Genomic DNA, 17528 nt, shown 5'->3' with positions numbered 1-17528 from the left:
TTGTCCTAAACTGCAGAGATCTCCCTAGCTCAAATCCCTGTGCAGGCCACCACTTACTTTGCTGCCCCTCTGGAGTGGGTGATTAGCGGTGCGGATTGAACCTGAGATCTCTACTTCTCAGAGCATATCCCGCAACTACTTGAGCTAAAAGACCCTGCTCTGTTAGCCATGACTGAACAGGCTCATCGACCTCTTGGTCTCCCTGATAATGTTAGAGGGGGGACAGAGGGCATGGGTTACATAAGCAAAACTTCTACAGAAGTTAGCGGGAGTTTTAGGTGTGCCAGGAACAGGCCAGATTTTCAAAGGTTCCCTCTGCCCAACTAATCTGCACCTGCCAAAGTTCTGCCCGTGGTACTTGCCCATATGGTTCATGGCAGGCATAGAGTCTACCATTTAGATGGTGATAGCTACGTACCTGATTGTAGGTGCAAGTCAGAGAGTTAGCTGTAGAAGCAGGAGGAATTAAGCCTGGGATTTTCTAAATAGCCTAAGGGAGTTAGGCACTCAAATGCTGCTAAAGTTCAATAGGATTTGCGTACCCTTAGATTCCTTTGAAACTCCTAGCCGAAGAGGGCAAGATGGGAAAAGTACCTAAGTCAGTCAGTGGTGCTTGGGTTCCTAGATCGCTTAAGCACATTTGCAAATCCCACCCACCAGGAATTATGGATGCAAGCACTGAAGGGGCAAATCGTGCACATGGAAAGAGAGGCTAGCCCTCTAAAAACCTGGCCTCAGATATGAAGAGATGCTTACCAAAGATTAGGGAGGAATCTAATCTTCAAAAGGGCCAGCCCAAGAACTATGGCCCACTTGGATCTCTGGCGGACATGGGATTTAAGTGGCTCATAGCCCTTGTACTGGCCTTCTGCACAGGGCTGAATTTCACCCTGGATTCATGAGCGTCTCGTAATCAGAGGGGAAAAGAACTAGGAAATACATGGGAGGGGACAGTGGGGTAATAATGAGGAAAGAATAAGGTGACCCGAGCGGTCTATTTGTCTGTGGCTTCACCTCAGGAGAGGATTTAGGGACTGGTGGTTTCACACGATTCCAGGCTGATGTCCTTCGTTTAATCCCTCGCTCCCAGCTGTAACGAGCTCCAGTACTCCCAGTACGCCGCCGCCTGCGACAACGTGCAAATCCAGACGCTGCAGAGCGACGGCCACTGTCTCAAGCTGACGGACATGAAAGGCTTCTTCCAGCCCTGCTATGGGCTGTTGGATCCACTGCCCTTCTACGAGTCGTGCTTCCTCGACGGCTGCTACAACCACAAGAAGTTCCAGCTCTGCGGCTCTCTCGCCGCCTACGGGGAGGCCTGCCGCTCCTTCGGGATCCTCAGCACCGAGTGGATAGAGAAGGAAAATTGCTGTAAGAGAGCTCTTCTAACCCCGTTCTGTTCCCTGGCCTGTACCGCCTATCACTTAGGAGCACCATCCTCTGTATCCGCCCGGACTGCAGGCTCAGTCAGCGCGAGACGAATGCAGAGAGATGGGAGCCAGAGCAATTAGCGATAGGTCCCCTAGATCGTTTGGAACTCGGCTACCTGAGCGGCGACCTCCATCCCTATGTGCTGTCATGGCTGCTGAGTTCTGTGGTAGCTCGCCCTCGATTGAGGTGTGGAGACAAGTATTGTTGGTCAAAAAAATTTCATCAAAACTGTTTTTTTTTTTTCCCACAGAAAACTGAGTTTTGGACAAACTTGATATTTTTCACAAAGCGTGCATGCTTTCTGTGGAGAATTTTGATGTTTCATTGAAAAACCGAACACCTGAAAACCAAAATCTTTTTATTCAGATATCCTGCTGCGGTGGCCTCATGGGAGCAGTAGCTTGGTTTCTTCATGTCCCCTTTCTCCTCTGTGGGCTGGGCTCCCCAGCTAGACTACATCTCCCATGATGCACCATGATAAGGACTCCTGTGATGCAACCTTTCACCAACATAAGTGGGAGACCATGGTGCATCATGGGAGATGTAGTGTGACCTGGGAGCCTGGCCTATAAAGGAGAAAGGGAGCATGAGGTACCTAAACTACAACTCCCATGAGGCACATAGGTAACATTTTGGAATACACATATTTTGGTTTTCAAGTTTTTGCTGAAAAGTGGAAATTTTCGGGGCTGGGGGAATTTCATTCTCTAACCAGCTCTACAGACAAGACACTGTCTCTGGAGGCTCCTCAAGTAAGCAACATGCTCCCCCTAGTAGTTCACCCCAACTGGATCGTGCTCACCTCCAAAGAATACTGGCTGTGGCAAGCATTTGCCTAACCTAGGGCTAAGGACATTGGAGATGTTCTCCCGCTGGTGTTTTATGGGTAGGTGGTGAATGATCCAAACAGTCTGGGTTGATGCTTTGTTTGTAAAGTACTCAGAAACGCAGGCTGAATAAATTGTTTATTAATATTGGTCCATGCTATGGGAACGTTCTCAGTGGGAGTCTGATGCCAGTCCAGTCCTCGCCTGAGTAAGGACTTTGAGGACAGTATTGTTAACGTCAGGTACTCATAAAATCACAATTCCAGCCCCAAGAAACCATGAGATTGGCTTAATAATCATGAGATTTTTAAAAAATATATACATTCATTTAAAAATAATACGGGAGTACCTTAGCCTTCTAGTTCCTGAGCCTTTAGGTCAAAATCATTTCATGCTTTCAAGCTTTTCTCTGCAACCAGGAGGGCTAGAAACTTACTTTTTTTAAAAGGGAAAGCTGATATTCTCATATATTCACATGACTCCAGGAGCTGGGGCTTTAAAAAAACCCATCAAATAGCATGAGATAAAATTGCTGGAGTTACCAACACTGCAGGGGTTTAGTGGGGTAATAAAGAATTGTCTGGGTATTGGTCTGAAAATAAAGTTGTTGTCTTCGTCTGCCTTTTCCTTTTTAGCAGGAGTGGTTGAAGATCCCTGTGTGGGGGCCGACTGTCCCAACAGAAGCTGTGAGCTTGACAACGGAGGGGAATTGTGCGGTTGTATCGAACCTCCACCCTATGGAAACAGTGAGTGACCCCACATGCATCCACTCCGTGTTTCAGGAAGCTAATTGCAACATTGGCTCTGGTGTTTTTAACTAAGTTAAAAATCGGCCTTACGTATTTATATGGGACACAGATAAGCCAACTCCTTCAGCAACCACTTCCCACTCAGACCCACACAAAGTTCCAACCTCAAGTCCAATGGAGCTACAGTACACTAGGGAGGAAAAGTGTTTGTGGTTAAAGTACCAGGACTTGGTTGTCAAGGCTACTTGCTTGTCAATGCTCTTTGGTTCTATTCATGTCCCTGCCACTGACTTGCATTGTGACCCTGGGCAAGTCACTTCTCTATGCTTCAGTTTCCCAATCTGTAAAATAGGGCTAATGATACCTGCTTCACGTGGGTGTTGTGAGCCTAAAGTCACTAATGTTTGGAAAGCATTATGAGATCTTCAAATGGAATGTGCTGTAGAAGAGCAATGTGGTGTTGGGTTGATTTGTAACTCCCAACATGTCAGATCGCATCTAAAATCTGGTCCCATTGGTAAAAATTGAGATTTTTTTTTTTTGTGATTTGTATTGATTTTCATAAACAAACAGACAATGAAAAGTACAAAAAGGTAAATGACTTTACAGCTCATACATGTTTCCAGCTCATACATGTTGCAAGACCGGACAATACAAAACCAGACAATACTACATAGACACAACACGTTAGTGTGTGGGATAACATACCATGTACCAAAACCAGAAATTCACTAGTAGCCATAGACAAATCACACAGCCTGTCTATGCTGAAAGATGACTCCTGCCTGGAGCAGACTTTCATGCAATCAAGGAAGTACAGGGGCAAATTCTCAGTAGATGTAAACTGGCATAATTCTTTTGATTTTGGTGACACTACGCAGATCTACACCACATGAGGGATTCAGTCCTAGATATTGCAAACTACTATTAATTCAGCTTGTCTTTCCATCAAGGGCCAATGAAGGAGCGTTTCCAATGGCATATTTTCTGCTATTTCAGTCAGCCTTGTTTTCAACTTTCTGGGAGCCCCAGGGCCTCACTTAATTTCCATACAAACGCGCATACATTTTTAAAAATCAAAAATCAATTTTGCCCAGGCCTCTCCTCCTCAATCAATGGATATAAATTGCTTGTCGTCTAAGTTCACTGGCAACGAAAACCTGCTCAGCTTTGTTCTTCACCTTGCAGTTATGGGGAATGGGGAGCAGCCGTCCCATTAACAGGGTTCAGAGGCACTGGATTTTGCAAGCTTCTTTTGACCCTTCTTCTGTACTGCGCGTGCATTCCCCTCCCCAGCTCGAGTGACATTAATGGCACAGACTGTGCAAAACGTGCTCTGTCTAAGGTAGGTGAGAACATGACAAATACAAACTTAAAACTGGCTAATATAGGAAAGGGATTAGGTGAGAAAAGAACCCCAGCCCTCAGTACAAACCAGCCTCCCCTGAGGGACGAGACACAGAAACAGATGTGTCAAGGGGTGGCTAATGCCCCCCCGGATCTGCTCATAGATACATCCCTAGAGAAAATCACCACTTCCCAAAAACCGCCTAGGCCAGCACAGAGGGTCTGAGCGCATAGACTCATAGACTTTAAGGTCAGAAGGGACCATTATGATCATCTAGTCTGACCTCCCGCATGTCCTATCAATCTCCCGGGCAAATAACCTTTACAAAAGCATTATCCAAAGCTCTTCCAAATGAAGTCACTTTGCCCATCCCTTAGTCCTTCCATCTGAGGATCTGAAAGCACTCTCCAGACATTGAATTAATTCCCCACCCTGGGAGGTAGGGAAATGCTACCCCCATGTTAGAGATGGGGAAACTGAGGCACAGAGTAGTTAAGTGACATTTTCAAGGTCACCCAGTAAATCTTCGGCAGAGTCGAGAGAAGAACCCAGATGCCCTGAAGTCTCAGACCCGTTTTGTTGGCACAACTCCAAGAGCAAAGAAGCATCAAGACAGGATCGAGACGCCAAGAACTTTTAGGAAACCTTAGCGACTTTTCTCACAGTGTCATCATCAGACCGGCTGGCGCGACGATGCAGAAGAGTAGCCAGCACATAGGCACGTCGGTAGGGACTCATACCCTGTAGCATGCGTAAGAGGCGGCATACGGGGTGCAGTCACAGCAGCTTCGCACCACCAGAGCTGGTAATATATGCAAATGCACTCTCCTAAGCACCAAGCATATCCATCTTAATGAAGTTACAGTTAATCTGCCTTGCTCTATTTTGCACAAATAATGGAACTCTGAAGGCAGCACAAATAACATTCAGTTAACAAAATAAATAATAAGACTCCAGAAAAGACTTGGAGATTAGGAGAGTATGGTCTGGTGGTTATAGCCAGTGCCCGGGGAGTCAGGACTTCTAGTCTTCAGACTCAGCGCGTGACTTTGGGCAAGTCCTTTCCCTGCTCTGTGCCGAAGTTTCCTCATTTGTATAACAAGGGTAAGGATACTTAGATAGTGAACTCTTTGGGGTGGTGGTTTTGTTATGTCTGTCCAGTGCCAAGTGCAGCGTACTCCTGGTCCATGAGTAGGGCTCCTAGGAGCTATCACAATACGAATCGTAACAGCAACTGACATTTATGTACCAGCTTTTATCTCGTATCAGCCGCCCTAATACGTTGGCCAAGGGGGAGGCAGTTCCACGTGCACCGGTGAAATGCAGCCACCTCTGGGTGGAAGGTGGTAGCTGATCAGCTCATTGTATAGTGTCCAGGGAGAGGACTTTAGGTCAAGAACATCCCACCAAAAGCCCCAATACTGTTAGAAAACCTCTCCTGTGATCATTAACATCCACACCACAGCTCAGATTTTGAGGCCTAGAAGCATCATGGGAGTCAGTCTAACTCCCTTGGGGAGATGAAGGGCCAAGTCAGTGCTGCCAGGATTTCAACCTCTGGCTCCAGAGAATAGAATCTAAACTATCCTATGGCTACATTGCCAGTAAACTGGTGCTTAGACCACTAAGACATCCCCTTCGGCTCTGTCACTCTTGCCTTTGTGACAGGCCTCCCACCTAGGATGACCAGACGTCCTGATTTTATAGGGACAGTCCCGATATTCAAGGCTTTGTCTTACATAGGCACTTATTAACTCCCCCCCCATCCCGATTTTTCACACTCGCTGTCTAGTCGCCCAACTCCCCACCCACTATCTGTAAGTGAGATACTATCTACCTCTGAATTCCGAGGCTTGTCTTTGGAGTGATTCATTGATGCAGTATGGATGGGAGAGCCTACTGCGTAATCCTGGCTGGCCACTTTCAAGACAGTGGCTCACACGGCCGCTGCAAGTGCTTCAGGCCAGGACTGAACGCCAGCCTCCCTGTCAGTGGGTGCAATCTGCAGCCACAAAATGAACTGCAGGTGCAAATCTGAGCACTTGAATTTCTGGCTAATCCATCTTGCACCTGCAACTCAACGGTGGGTGCAAATTGAGCCTATAAAAGGGAGTTCACCTTTCTGAACAATTAACCGCTTCTATCTCATCTCATCTAACAGCTGTGCGTACTGTGGTTCATTTCATTGTTCAGTTTATGATAGGGATGGGCCTGAATTGTAGGGGCCAGTTTAGTACATTATAGAATCATAGAAGATTAAGGTTGGAAGAGACCTCAGGAGGTCATCTAGTCCAACCCCCTGCTCAAAGCAGGACCAACTCCAACTAAATCATCCCAGCCAGGGCTTTGTCAAGCCGAGTCTTAAAAATATCTAAGGATGGAGATTCCACCACCTCCCTAGCAGGGCCGGCTCTGGCTTTTTTGCCGCCCCAGGCAAAAAAAACCTCCCGCCGCCCCCCTCCCCTGCCTAGCGCGGCAGGGGAGGGCACCGAGCCCGGCCGTGGGCCGCTCTCCCCGACCGGTCGGAGTGCAGGGGGGAGGGCGGCGAGCCCGCCACGGCTCCGCTGGTGGCCAGAGCCCCGGGAGGAGGGCGGAGAGCCCGGCCGGGGCTCCGCTCTCCCTGGCAGCCAGAGCGCCGGGGAGGGCGGCGAGCCCAGTCGCGGCCCCGCTCTCCCCGGCGGCCAGAGCACCGGGGGAGGGCGGTGAGCGCACTGCAGCTCCGCTTTCCCCGGCAGCCGGAGCACCGTGCCGCGCCGCCCCCCTCCAGGTGCCGCCCCAAGCACAAGCTTGGTGGGCTGGTGCCTGGAGCCGGCCCTGCTCCCTAGGGAACCCATTCCAGTGCTTCACCAGTGCAATAGTTTTTCCTAATATCCAACCTAGACCTCCCGCACTGCAACTTGAGACCATTGCTCCTTGATCTGTCATCTGCCATCACTGAGAACAGCCAAGCTCCATCCTCTTTGAAACCCCCCTCAGGTAGTTGAAGGCTGCTATCAAATCCCCCTTCACTCTTCTCTTCTGCAGACTAAACAATCCCAGTTCCCTCAGCCTCTCCTCATATGTCATGTGCCCCAGACCCCTAATCATCTTCGTTGCCCTCCGCTGAACTCTCTCCAATTTCTCCACATCCTTTCTGTAGTGGGGGGCCAGAGTCACGAGTTTAGATCCAGATCTGGATCTGACTTTCCCAAAGTCAGTGCGGTAGGTGGGACTGTCAGATCTGGTGTTCTGGTTCAGATCCATCCCTATTCTACACATCCCTCACTGGTTCCAGTTTTCCTGATGCTACAATAACCGGCAGTTCTATAATCTCTAATGCTGATGTGCCCAGAACATCCCCTCCTGATTGGCCAGCTCAATGCCGACTCTCAATTGTTAGCGTCCTTTAAAACCGCCTGCGTTGCTCCTAGACACGCATGACATCATCGATGCAGAGGTGACCTGCAAAGCGGCCCAGATGGAAGTGTCCATCTCTAAGTGCAAGCTCTTCCAACTGGGCTTTGAGAGAGAAGGCGTGCGCGTGAATGACCGCCACTGCCCCGGCATCGAAGGAGAAGACTTCATCTCCTTCCAGATCAACAACACCAAGGGGAACTGCGGAAACATTGTGCAGGTGAGAGAGGAGTGGGGGAGGCGGCTTATGTTTAATGGTGCATGGTTACCACGTAGATGCTGCTGGGGTGATATGTGGAAACACATGCCTTGGAACAGAACCAAACAGCAAAGAAAGGAGAGAGAGAAACATGCATTCATTTTGGTGTCAAGTTTATTATTTGAGCTCAAATGTCACGATGGCTGAATGCTTCAGTGCTTCGTTAAATTACATTAGGGGATGATCACATACACACTCTTCACAGCGGGGGTTCTTTCTTTCTGTCTTTGTGTTCTAATAGGCAGCTCCAAACACATTTGTGTGCATGGCAGAAGGTATAAGGTGTTAGCGCTTGTGTACTGTCCAAATTCCAGACTGGGTGCTTAAATTTTGCCTACTTAAAATTTCCCTGGATATTTCACTGGGACGTGGTATTCGTGAGGGCTGTTAAATAGATGACGTGTTCTGCCCCAGAGGTGGTTGCATTTCAGTGGTGCGTGTAGTGTGTATATGTTGCATTGGGATCTTTTATGCTGAATGGTGCTGTTATAAATGTAACATATGTACCTCTGTACACATTTAGAGTCTTTTTTAGTCTAGCAGATAGATGCAAGCTAATTTATTATTGTTATTTATAATCTATTACTGCAATGTCCAAAAGCTCCAGTCAGGGATCAAGGCCCCACTGTGCCAGGTGCTGCACAAATATAAAACAAAAAGCCATCCTTGTCCCCAAACAGTTCACAATCTGTTTGGAAATTATTGTTTACGTAATGACTTTAATGTGCTGCTTTCAGAGCTGTGAAGTGAAATCGTGATGGCTGTGTTAACCCCTAAAAAGAATAATATTTGTTTCTTTTTCTCCTGCACAGTCCAACGGCACTCATATCATGTATAAAAACACTGTGTGGATTGAAAGTGCAAACAACACTGGAAACATAATCACTCGGGACCGAACCATCAATGTGGAATTCTCGTGCGCGTATGAGCTTGATATCAAAATTTCTCTGGATTCGGTAGTGAGGCCAATGCTTAGGTAAGGCCGGCCTGTGTGTGCTTTAGATTTTCCTGTTTGTGTGTGTGAATTTAATGCTGGTCTGAGAGCCTGGAGGCTAAAGTCTCCTCTATTTAACCTGGAAAGGAAGCTAGCTTAATTCAGATTAGAAATTTTAACAGTGAGGGTAACTAACTACAACACCCCACAAGGGATGTGGTGGATTCTTCATCACTTAATGTCTTTAAATCAAGAATGGAAGGATTTTTGTGGGGTTTTTTTGTAAAAAATGTACTCTAGCTCAACCATAAGATATGGGCATGATTCAGGAATTACTGGGTGAAATTCCTTTGCTTCTGTTATGAAGGAGGTCAAACTAGATGATCATAATGGTCTTTAAATTATGAATCCACAGTACAAGGACAGTATGGGCCGTGGAGGGTTAGCTTCGCTCATGCTGCCCCACCAACGTGTCTCAGCCTTGATCTGTAGGGGGCGCTTTTAGGGAATTTGCATGGCCCATTCAGCCTTTGGCCTCTGTTATAAGCTGCCAGTCGATGATAATTATGGTGGCAGTTGTGGGATTGAGAAAAATCAAACTGTGGTCACATCAGCCACCAAACGTCCATTGGATGGTAACTTTCAGTTTTGCAGTATTCAAACTATCAACCTAGATATGAAAAGCTCCATCTCCTGGTCCCTGTCCCTTAGACCCTATCCATTCCCCTCCCACGTTGTACAGGACGAACTTTCTGTTGCTTTCTCATGAGCTTTATTTCTCTCCTTTAGTGTGATTAACCTGACAGTCCCAACACAAGAAGGCAGTTTCACAACCAAGATGGCATTGTACAAAAACTCATCCTACAAGCACCCCTACCGGCAGGGTGAAGTGGTTCTAACCACCCGGGACGTGCTTTATGTGGGGGTCTTCGTTGTTGGGGCAGATTCCACCCACCTGATTCTAACGCTGAACAAATGTTATGCAACCCCTTCTCGGGACAGCAATGACAAACTCAGATACTTCATCATTGAAGGAGGGTCAGTGACATCTGGCAAGATTTTTCTCTCTGTTTTGCTTTTCTTTGGGGATTTAAAAATCATTGGTTGGTATAAAGCACCAGATAATCTGAACCTATGAACATTACAGGAGGGTTATTTCTTCCTCTGATGCATACACTAAAGTCTGCTGTTCAATACCAAAAGAGAAAGACCATTGATTTGTACCTCTGTGGCTATTCCTAGCATCCTAAGGGAAAGGCCAGAGGTGCTCAAGTGTCATGCTGAAGAGCACAGTTTAAGAACCTAGAAGGAGGCTTCAGTTGGACGTCTAGCACTAGTGATGGAGAACTTGGGCTCCATGCTATCCCCTAGGCAGGCAGATGTTTGCAGATATCAGTATACCCGGTTAAATGTTGGCCCATTTGTGGATTATTATTGGGAGAAATTCTAACAGTTTTAATATGTTACCACCTGCATTTGGAGTTGATAACTAAAGCTTTGCACTTAGATAGCACTTTTCATCCAGGAGTGATTAGGTGTTTGGCAAGGCGGCATTACCCTCATATGGCAGATGCAGAAATTGGTGCACAAAAGAGAAGGGATTAAATGTTTGAGTGTCCACTAATTTGGATGCCCAACACAAGACATCCAGGAGGGCCTGATTTTCAGATAGTTTTGAGCTCACCCAGCTGCTATTGAACTTACGGGAGCCTGTGAGTTCTATCCCTCTGAAAATCGAGCCCCAAGTGTTGCAGATTGGGCATGCAGAGCCAATGGACACTTCTATGCCATCAGGATAGTGGCAAGGTTGGGAACAGAACACATTGTACATCTGCTTCCACCCCTGAATCCTTGTATGACGAGGGCAAGTCGGGTAACCCCGCAGCGCTTTCGGAATGTCGCGGGGCGTAATTAATTACTGGTGGAAAGGCTCTGGGATCCTTGGATGGCAGGAGCTGTAGAAATTCAAAGTAGATTAGCAATCAGAATAGCTTGGCATTACCTCAGTTTACTTACATCACTGCAGCGAACGGTAAAGGGGAAATGTTTTTTTTAATAAGGCGTGGCCTCGAGCTGCCAAATTGGGGCTCGGATTCTGAACACTCCAGAGCTGAGAGGGCTCATAAGGGGGAGTTCAAGCTCCCCTCCCACAAAGTTCGAGGAACATCTAGAGAAAAGGATCATTTAGTTTCCCTGTAGACATAACCCACAAGCATTGGGGATCTGTAGAATTTTTTAGAAGCTCGCAACTGTTCCTGGACCCAGCTGAGACTCTGTATTTTCCTCCTAGTTGCCAAAATATTAAGGATAACACCATTGGGATTGAGGAGAACGGGGTATCCCTGACCTGTCGCTTCCACGTCACCGTCTTCAAGTTCATCGGGGATTACGACGAGGTTCATCTCCACTGCGCCGTCTCCCTCTGTGACTCGGAACAATACTCCTGCAAAATAGTACGTGTGCGTGGCCTTAGCGTGCTCTGTGGGCCGCGGTGGTGGTCCATGCTGGAATCATTTCCCCAAGGCCACTGTGTGGCAGGAGAACAGTTTCCTGGGGGCTACTGCTGGGCATTGCTCCAAAGGAATCCAATAGATCAACATAACATTCCTCTCCTCACTCCCCCGTCCTCCCAGAGCCTGGCACGTGGTTTGCCCCCGTGCAATTAGGCTACATGGAATCCCACCCCGCAGAACAAGTTCAGGTCCATTGTATCAGAGAAGGGCCAGAATTTTCCTTTAATGATGCTAATCCAACACTGCTGAAGCCTCAATGGGACCTGTGCAATAGCTCTCAATGGGAACAGGGCCAAATCTAGGGTTTGAGATCAGAGACTAGCGCACCGTAACCACAAAGCCTTGCAGTAATCGCCCCTTGCGTTTTCGTTTGTTCAGAACTGCCCCCAGAATTCCAGGATGGCGGCTGAGTATACCAAAGAGCCCAAGGAGCAGATCATCTCGGTAGGGCCCATCCGGAGAAAGCGTAAGTGTGCGCAGCTAAGAAGGCGGAGGAAAATATTCCCTCCTGTATAAACTATTCTGAACCTTTGATTATTAAATGGACAAGCTCAAGAGAAACAGGTCCTTCCCTTGTGTTAATAACCCCATCTGAATTTATTACAATAGGAAGCATCCCATTCTAATGGTTCAGTTTTCACCATTTGTTTTTACTATTTTTACATGTACATTTTATGTAGCAGGGCACTAAAACTCAGCGGGTCAGTTTCACTTTTGGGTGCATGGTCAGTTTCACATTTGGGTTCTTCTGAGCTAACAACTCTTTTTAGTTCTGTGCATTGCTTCCTAGGGGAGAGAGAGTCCCTCGTGGAGCCACTTTCTCCCCCAAAACCCCACAATGTGTGTCTGCCCATCCATCCTTCCCCTTCTCTTTATCCTATGTATGTCTAATGCATCTCTTACCCTGGACCCAACTTCTCAAAAGCATCCACCAGCTCTAGGCATCTCAGTCCTTGGGTGCCCAACTAGAGAGGGAGTCTCATTATTAGAAATGCTGAGCACCCACTGCGGTGATTTCTAGGGCAGTGGTTCTTAACCTGTGTGGTCCACAGCCCCTTGGGGTCTGCAGTCTATGTCTAAGATTTCCAAAGGGGTCAGCAAATGGAAAAAGGTTGAGAACAACTCTTCTAGGGAATGGCTTCCTCAGTTTTCCTTTTCATCCTAACTACCCTTTCTACCACACCTTCCTTCTCCTCCTACTCCTCTTCCTCGATTTCTTCTCTCCATTTCCCCACCATCCTGCCCAGCAGGAGGTTCATCTTTCCTCCTTCTCCCCAACCCACACCCCTGTGTGCTGATCTGGAGGAAGAATTGATAGACGGGTCTTTACCCTGCCCACGGCCAACCGAGATTGCACTGATCAGTGCACTTGGGGTTGGTGATTTTGCCATGGGCTTAAGTGGGAGCAGGCTCTCCGGTCCTAAATTAAGTGCAGGGCTGTCCAAAGAATTGGCGTGGGTGGGTCTGAATCAAAGCCCCCCTACCCTTCAGTGGCAGGTTGAATGGCACCCTAGAGCTGGATGTAAATGCAACAGGGGCGGATGCTTTAATCAAGGAAATGCTTTTGGGGTCATTTCTAGCTATTAAGCTTTGTAATGCTCTTTTCCATATAACTGCGTGCTGTTCTCTCCTGAGCCCCCGATCTCTCCTGTTCCAGGGTTAGACTGGTGCGAGGATAACGGAGGCTGCGAGCAGATCTGCACGAGCAGGGTCGACGGGCCCCTGTGCAGCTGTGTTACTGGGACGTTGCAGGAAGATGGCAAGAGCTGCAGAGGTGACTATCTGAAGGGCTGCCTTAGGGAGGCTGGGAATGGGCCTGGGTAGATGGAACAGACGAGTAGCATGATGCAGATGGGAAAAGGGATTCTTCCTTGCCAACCCCCCCTTTAAATCTGTATGGAAAGACAATAGAAAAATAGTCCTGTCCCCAAGACACAAAGCTAAAAACTAGATCCAGATCCAGGGTTTAGGCCCCTCTCTACCATTAACCACCAGCAAAATTGAGAGAGAGAGAGAGAGAGAGGTGAGGAATGGGACTGAAGGGAACTGCTGTAAAAAGAAATGGACTTTGGAGCCCAGTGAAATACGTGTGTTTCAGAAGCACTGAATATTAAAGGAATTAAAGAGGGAGGGAGCGAGCATTGTCATCTAGCAGGGAGAGGGGGATTGGGAAGTAACAGCTCCTGGATTCGACGCTGATTCCTGGGAAAGCCATTCCTCCTCGAACATCAGCTAGATTGGGGTGCTTCCATTTATGGGTACCCAACTGGGAGATACCTTGGGACCTGATTTTAGCACATCTCCGAGGTGCTGAGCACACACATCTTGTTGAGGTCAGTGGGAGCTGCTGGTGCTCAGAACCTCTGAAAATCAACTTCTTGGAATCTCAAATTCACTTGAGCGGGCACTTCTGAAAACACAGGGCTTTCGTCCTTCTGTGCATTGCTTTCCCCATTTACAACAACAACATGACCTTCATCACTAGGGGGCTTGTGTAGCACCAGGAGATCCTTGGACGAAGGATGCTAGTAAATTGCAAGGTGATACTATCACTATGACTCACACCCCGATCGGCAGACTCATGCCGTCACAGTGTAGAAGTTCGTCCTTTTGAGACTCTCAAGTTTTGATCTCTAAATGATACTGCCTTTGCTTATTTGGAACTGTTCTGTCTTTCTCTCTAGCTTCCAGCTCATCCGTTGGACCTCAAGCCTGGCTCATTCTTCTCATCGTAACCCAGCTGTCACTATGGCATTTTATCTATAAATCAGACCCAACCTCGTAATCAATTCAAGGCGTCTATTTAAAGTACTGTAATTTACTTACTCTGAATCCCTGTAGGATAAAAGCATGTGCCCCTAACTCACAACCTGTACCACAAACAACAAATGCTTTTAACTATCACAATGCTGAAGTCGGTTGCCTGGTACACCAATTTAAATGACGTTACGAGCTACTTTAATACAATGGGAGGTAACAGCAGCCAAAAATTTCAGGTATGGAGCCACAGGAGAAAACACTTAACTAAGATCTTCCCCTTTTCTTAAGTCTCTATACTGCCTTCTTCTCATATTCACTTCTGGCATCTCTTCGACACCCAACGCTCCCTGGCCTCTCTGCTCATAGTATTCTCTCTTGCTGTGCAGTGTTTCCCTTGACTTCAGTGGGCTTTGGATCAGGCCCTAAGCTCCAGCTAAGTTTCTCTCCTGACTGCTCCCTCTAGCTTTGCCTGTGCTAGAGAAATTTACTGGTGTAAGAACCAGTTTAACCCTTAGGGCACTTTGCACCCCACAGCTATATTTCAATGGGGGTGCAAGAACTGGTTGGAGCAGGCTAAAAAGCAGATTGGCACCAAACCGGTTTAGACCACTGTGGAAACAGACACACTAAGAGGGTTCAACTAGTCCACAAGGCATTTTGATCTCCCCCAAAACCCACTGCTTCTGGGAGGAGTGCTGAGAATGGCGGGAGGCGAGGAAATGGTTTACAACACCACTAGTGTGACTGCAGGGCCGGGGGGAACCCGAAAAGGTCACCGCTTTCATTTCCTTCGGTAGCTCCCACGTGTCCCCTAGACATCAGTCTTCTTACCTTCAAACTCCTTCTCGGCCCCTCTTGCAACGCCATTTGAGACCCATGTTGCTCCTCTGGTTCTAAGCGTGTTAATGATCCCGCATAACTCCCGTGCTGCCTGTTCATTCTCTTCAGTCCTGTCTTTAGATCATAAGTTGGTCACAGCAGGAACATTTTCTGCTCCTAACCATGTGGTTTTTTTTATTTTTACTTACTAGCAAACAGCCTGTCTGTCTCTGACACAGTATCAATAACAACTGTAATTGATCAGAGTCAAGCACCCATAACAATACCGCTCAGCTTGTACCCCTGTCGTTCTCTCAATTGCAAAACAGCCATTAAATTCCATTGTAGCAACGTGCCTATTGAGAGGAGTGAATTGCCTCTGATGCAATTTAGTGCGGAGATGATTGAAAGGTTTGATACTCTCGGAAATCTTAAATTTTTTAGCCCCAGCTGCTGTTTCTTTCCTCTAACGGTATCCGCACGCTGTCTGCAAATGACAATCGCTTTGTACCCAAAAAACAGCTTTTAACCATTGGATTTTTTTCTTGTTCGCATCTCAGCGAACCTTCCCTCCCCACCCCCACCCTTTTTTTATTATATCAATCAGCCAAGTAATTTAAACATGTTTTATTCTTAAATAAACATTGTGTTCAAATATTCTCATTTCCTGGGTGCACTGAATGCTCATTCGTATTTAAAGCTGGGGCCCGACCGTCACATGAACTTCATAGACGAAGATAGGGCTGATTCTTTTTTCCAAGTCAGAGAACATCAAGCTGGAAATAAGATGCATAATTTTAACACAAAAGGTAATTAACCATTAGAACAGATTGCCAAGGAATGTGGTACATTTTCCATCACTTGTCATCTTTAAATTAAGACTCTCACTGTCTTTCTGAAAGATGTGCACTAATTCCACTACTGGGCTTAATGCAGCAATCGCTGGATGAGGGTCTCTGGCCTGGGTGATGCACAAGTCAGACTAGATGATCACAATGGTCGGTGCTGGCCTTGGAATCTCTCCCCCTAATGTGCTTTTATAAATGTTCTGTTCTCTCTAAAGCTCAGAAGTCGCTGAGGGCCCTTTTGCATCTCTTAACATGCATGAATAGGCTTTCCTTCCTTGCGTCTTGTTTTAAATGAGATACCCACCAGCTGTGAAGAAGGCTGAAATCAACTCCATTCTCAGTAACTCTCCTAAGGGTCTGGCACTGGCTACCTTATGCTCCGAAGGAGGAAGCCTGGTCTAGTGGTGAAAGCAGGTTTGTGTTCAATGTGTGACCTTAGTCCACTTAATCTCTCTGTGCCTCAGTTGCCTCCAGTGGCAAAATGGGGATTGCCAATGCTTTAAGATTGCAGGGAAGGCAGCAGCAGCTAAGCTGTATTCAGTGGAGGTCAGAGGGAAAAGTGGTGTTACACCCCCTTCAAGTCCTCCCCCAGTTCATGACTTGGCACAATATAGAGAAACCTCAAGGCTCCTCTAAGTGCACTGGCTATTATCAGCCCTCTCTAGGGCCCTTCTGCTACCTGACAATTGGAGCAGTGTTCTGGCTATGATCCTAAAGCAGGGAGTTACTTAAGCCAGCATTGGGCCTGCTTAATACTGCCACAGTTGTGCAAAGCAAGCAGAACGGGGAGGTGGGAGAGAAGGGAGGGAAAGAGGTGTCAAGATCTGGCTCAATATGTTTTTACTGCAGCAGTGTCACAGAGGAAAAGATAAGTGCCTCGAAGGAAGAAAATTTCCAGTGTAGCACTCCCAAGCCAAATTGCTTTTAGGAAACGCAAACCCCTAAATCATTCAAGGGAGATCATGGAGTAGCGCCTCTATCTGCCTCTTTGCAATACCATGTCACCTAGGGAAACACAGGCAACTTGTATTATATGCCAGAACCTATTTTCCCAACATGTTGACAAATCTGGGAGGATAAGCTATCTCAGTGAAGTATGGAAAGGCACATAACAGGATGGAATTGTCATGTAATATTTAGCGATCCTTCTTTTACTGCAGGTGAATTCCTCTTCTGCAATCTCATAGGGAGCCAGCTGTTGCTGGGCTCTGACTAATATGGCTCTTTTCTAGCAATGATGGTTTAATTTTGCATGCTGAAGTCTGGCTGCTGCATAAAACAGCAGCATAATAAAAGGACCAAACCTGCTTTGTACTGACAAAAGCAAGGAAAGAAAACAACCCTCGTTCCTGAAGTATTTGGCTGATGCAGCTACTTGCACTGTGCATTTTAGAGTATACACTTCCCTTAGATAATGCACTAAGCCATTATACTCCAGTGACAGTGGTAACAATGCCTCTGTCTAATGTGTACTTGCTCAGCACAGAAAGCCTTAGGGCTTGTCTACATTTAAAAGTTGATTTGGATTAAGGTAGGGTGTAGATTCCAAGTGCAATAGCTGTTCTTGAATAACTGCATGTGTAGACAAGCTCAATACCCTCCCTCCTTTCATTCCCAAGTGGGTGATGGCCTGGACTTCAACTCCTT

The 17528-nt window shown here is 47.0% G+C and overlaps 2 protein-coding genes across 4 annotated transcripts in view; one reads left to right on the top strand and one right to left on the bottom strand.

The window, feature by feature from the left end:
* LOC128823166 (tubulin-specific chaperone cofactor E-like protein) overlaps window positions 1-14260 on the top strand; it is a 96877-nt gene extending 82617 nt beyond the window's left edge. The window contains exons 23-31 of the mRNA XM_054005289.1: window positions 1091-1371; window positions 2894-3004; window positions 7766-7968; window positions 8820-8983; window positions 9731-9979; window positions 11232-11394; window positions 11833-11920; window positions 13112-13228; window positions 14139-14260. Of these exons, the coding sequence (XP_053861264.1) occupies window positions 1091-1371; window positions 2894-3004; window positions 7766-7968; window positions 8820-8983; window positions 9731-9979; window positions 11232-11394; window positions 11833-11920; window positions 13112-13228; window positions 14139-14239 (1477 nt within the window). The 3' untranslated portion in view covers window positions 14240-14260. The remainder of the gene's footprint in view (window positions 1-1090; window positions 1372-2893; window positions 3005-7765; window positions 7969-8819; window positions 8984-9730; window positions 9980-11231; window positions 11395-11832; window positions 11921-13111; window positions 13229-14138) is intronic.
* LOC128823168 (uncharacterized) overlaps window positions 11307-17528 on the bottom strand; it is a 38464-nt gene continuing 32242 nt past the window's right edge. The window contains exons 9-10 of one of the 3 annotated variants that reach the window (XM_054005291.1): window positions 15046-15168; window positions 11307-11384 (exon numbers count right to left, since the gene is read on the bottom strand). In XM_054005291.1, the coding sequence (XP_053861266.1) occupies window positions 11340-11384; window positions 15046-15168 (168 nt within the window). In that variant the 3' untranslated portion in view covers window positions 11307-11339. Of the gene's footprint in view, window positions 11385-14929; window positions 15169-15690; window positions 15810-17528 lie in introns of those variants that run through there. The other 2 variants (XM_054005290.1, XM_054005292.1) reach the window with 2 other exon arrangements.

Source organism: Malaclemys terrapin, chromosome 15 (assembly GCF_027887155.1).
Source record: "Malaclemys terrapin pileata isolate rMalTer1 chromosome 15, rMalTer1.hap1, whole genome shotgun sequence".
NCBI lineage: Eukaryota > Metazoa > Chordata > Testudines > Emydidae > Malaclemys > Malaclemys terrapin.
The sequence above is the reverse complement of the archived record's forward strand: the minus strand, read 5'-3'. Positions and strand labels throughout refer to the sequence as shown.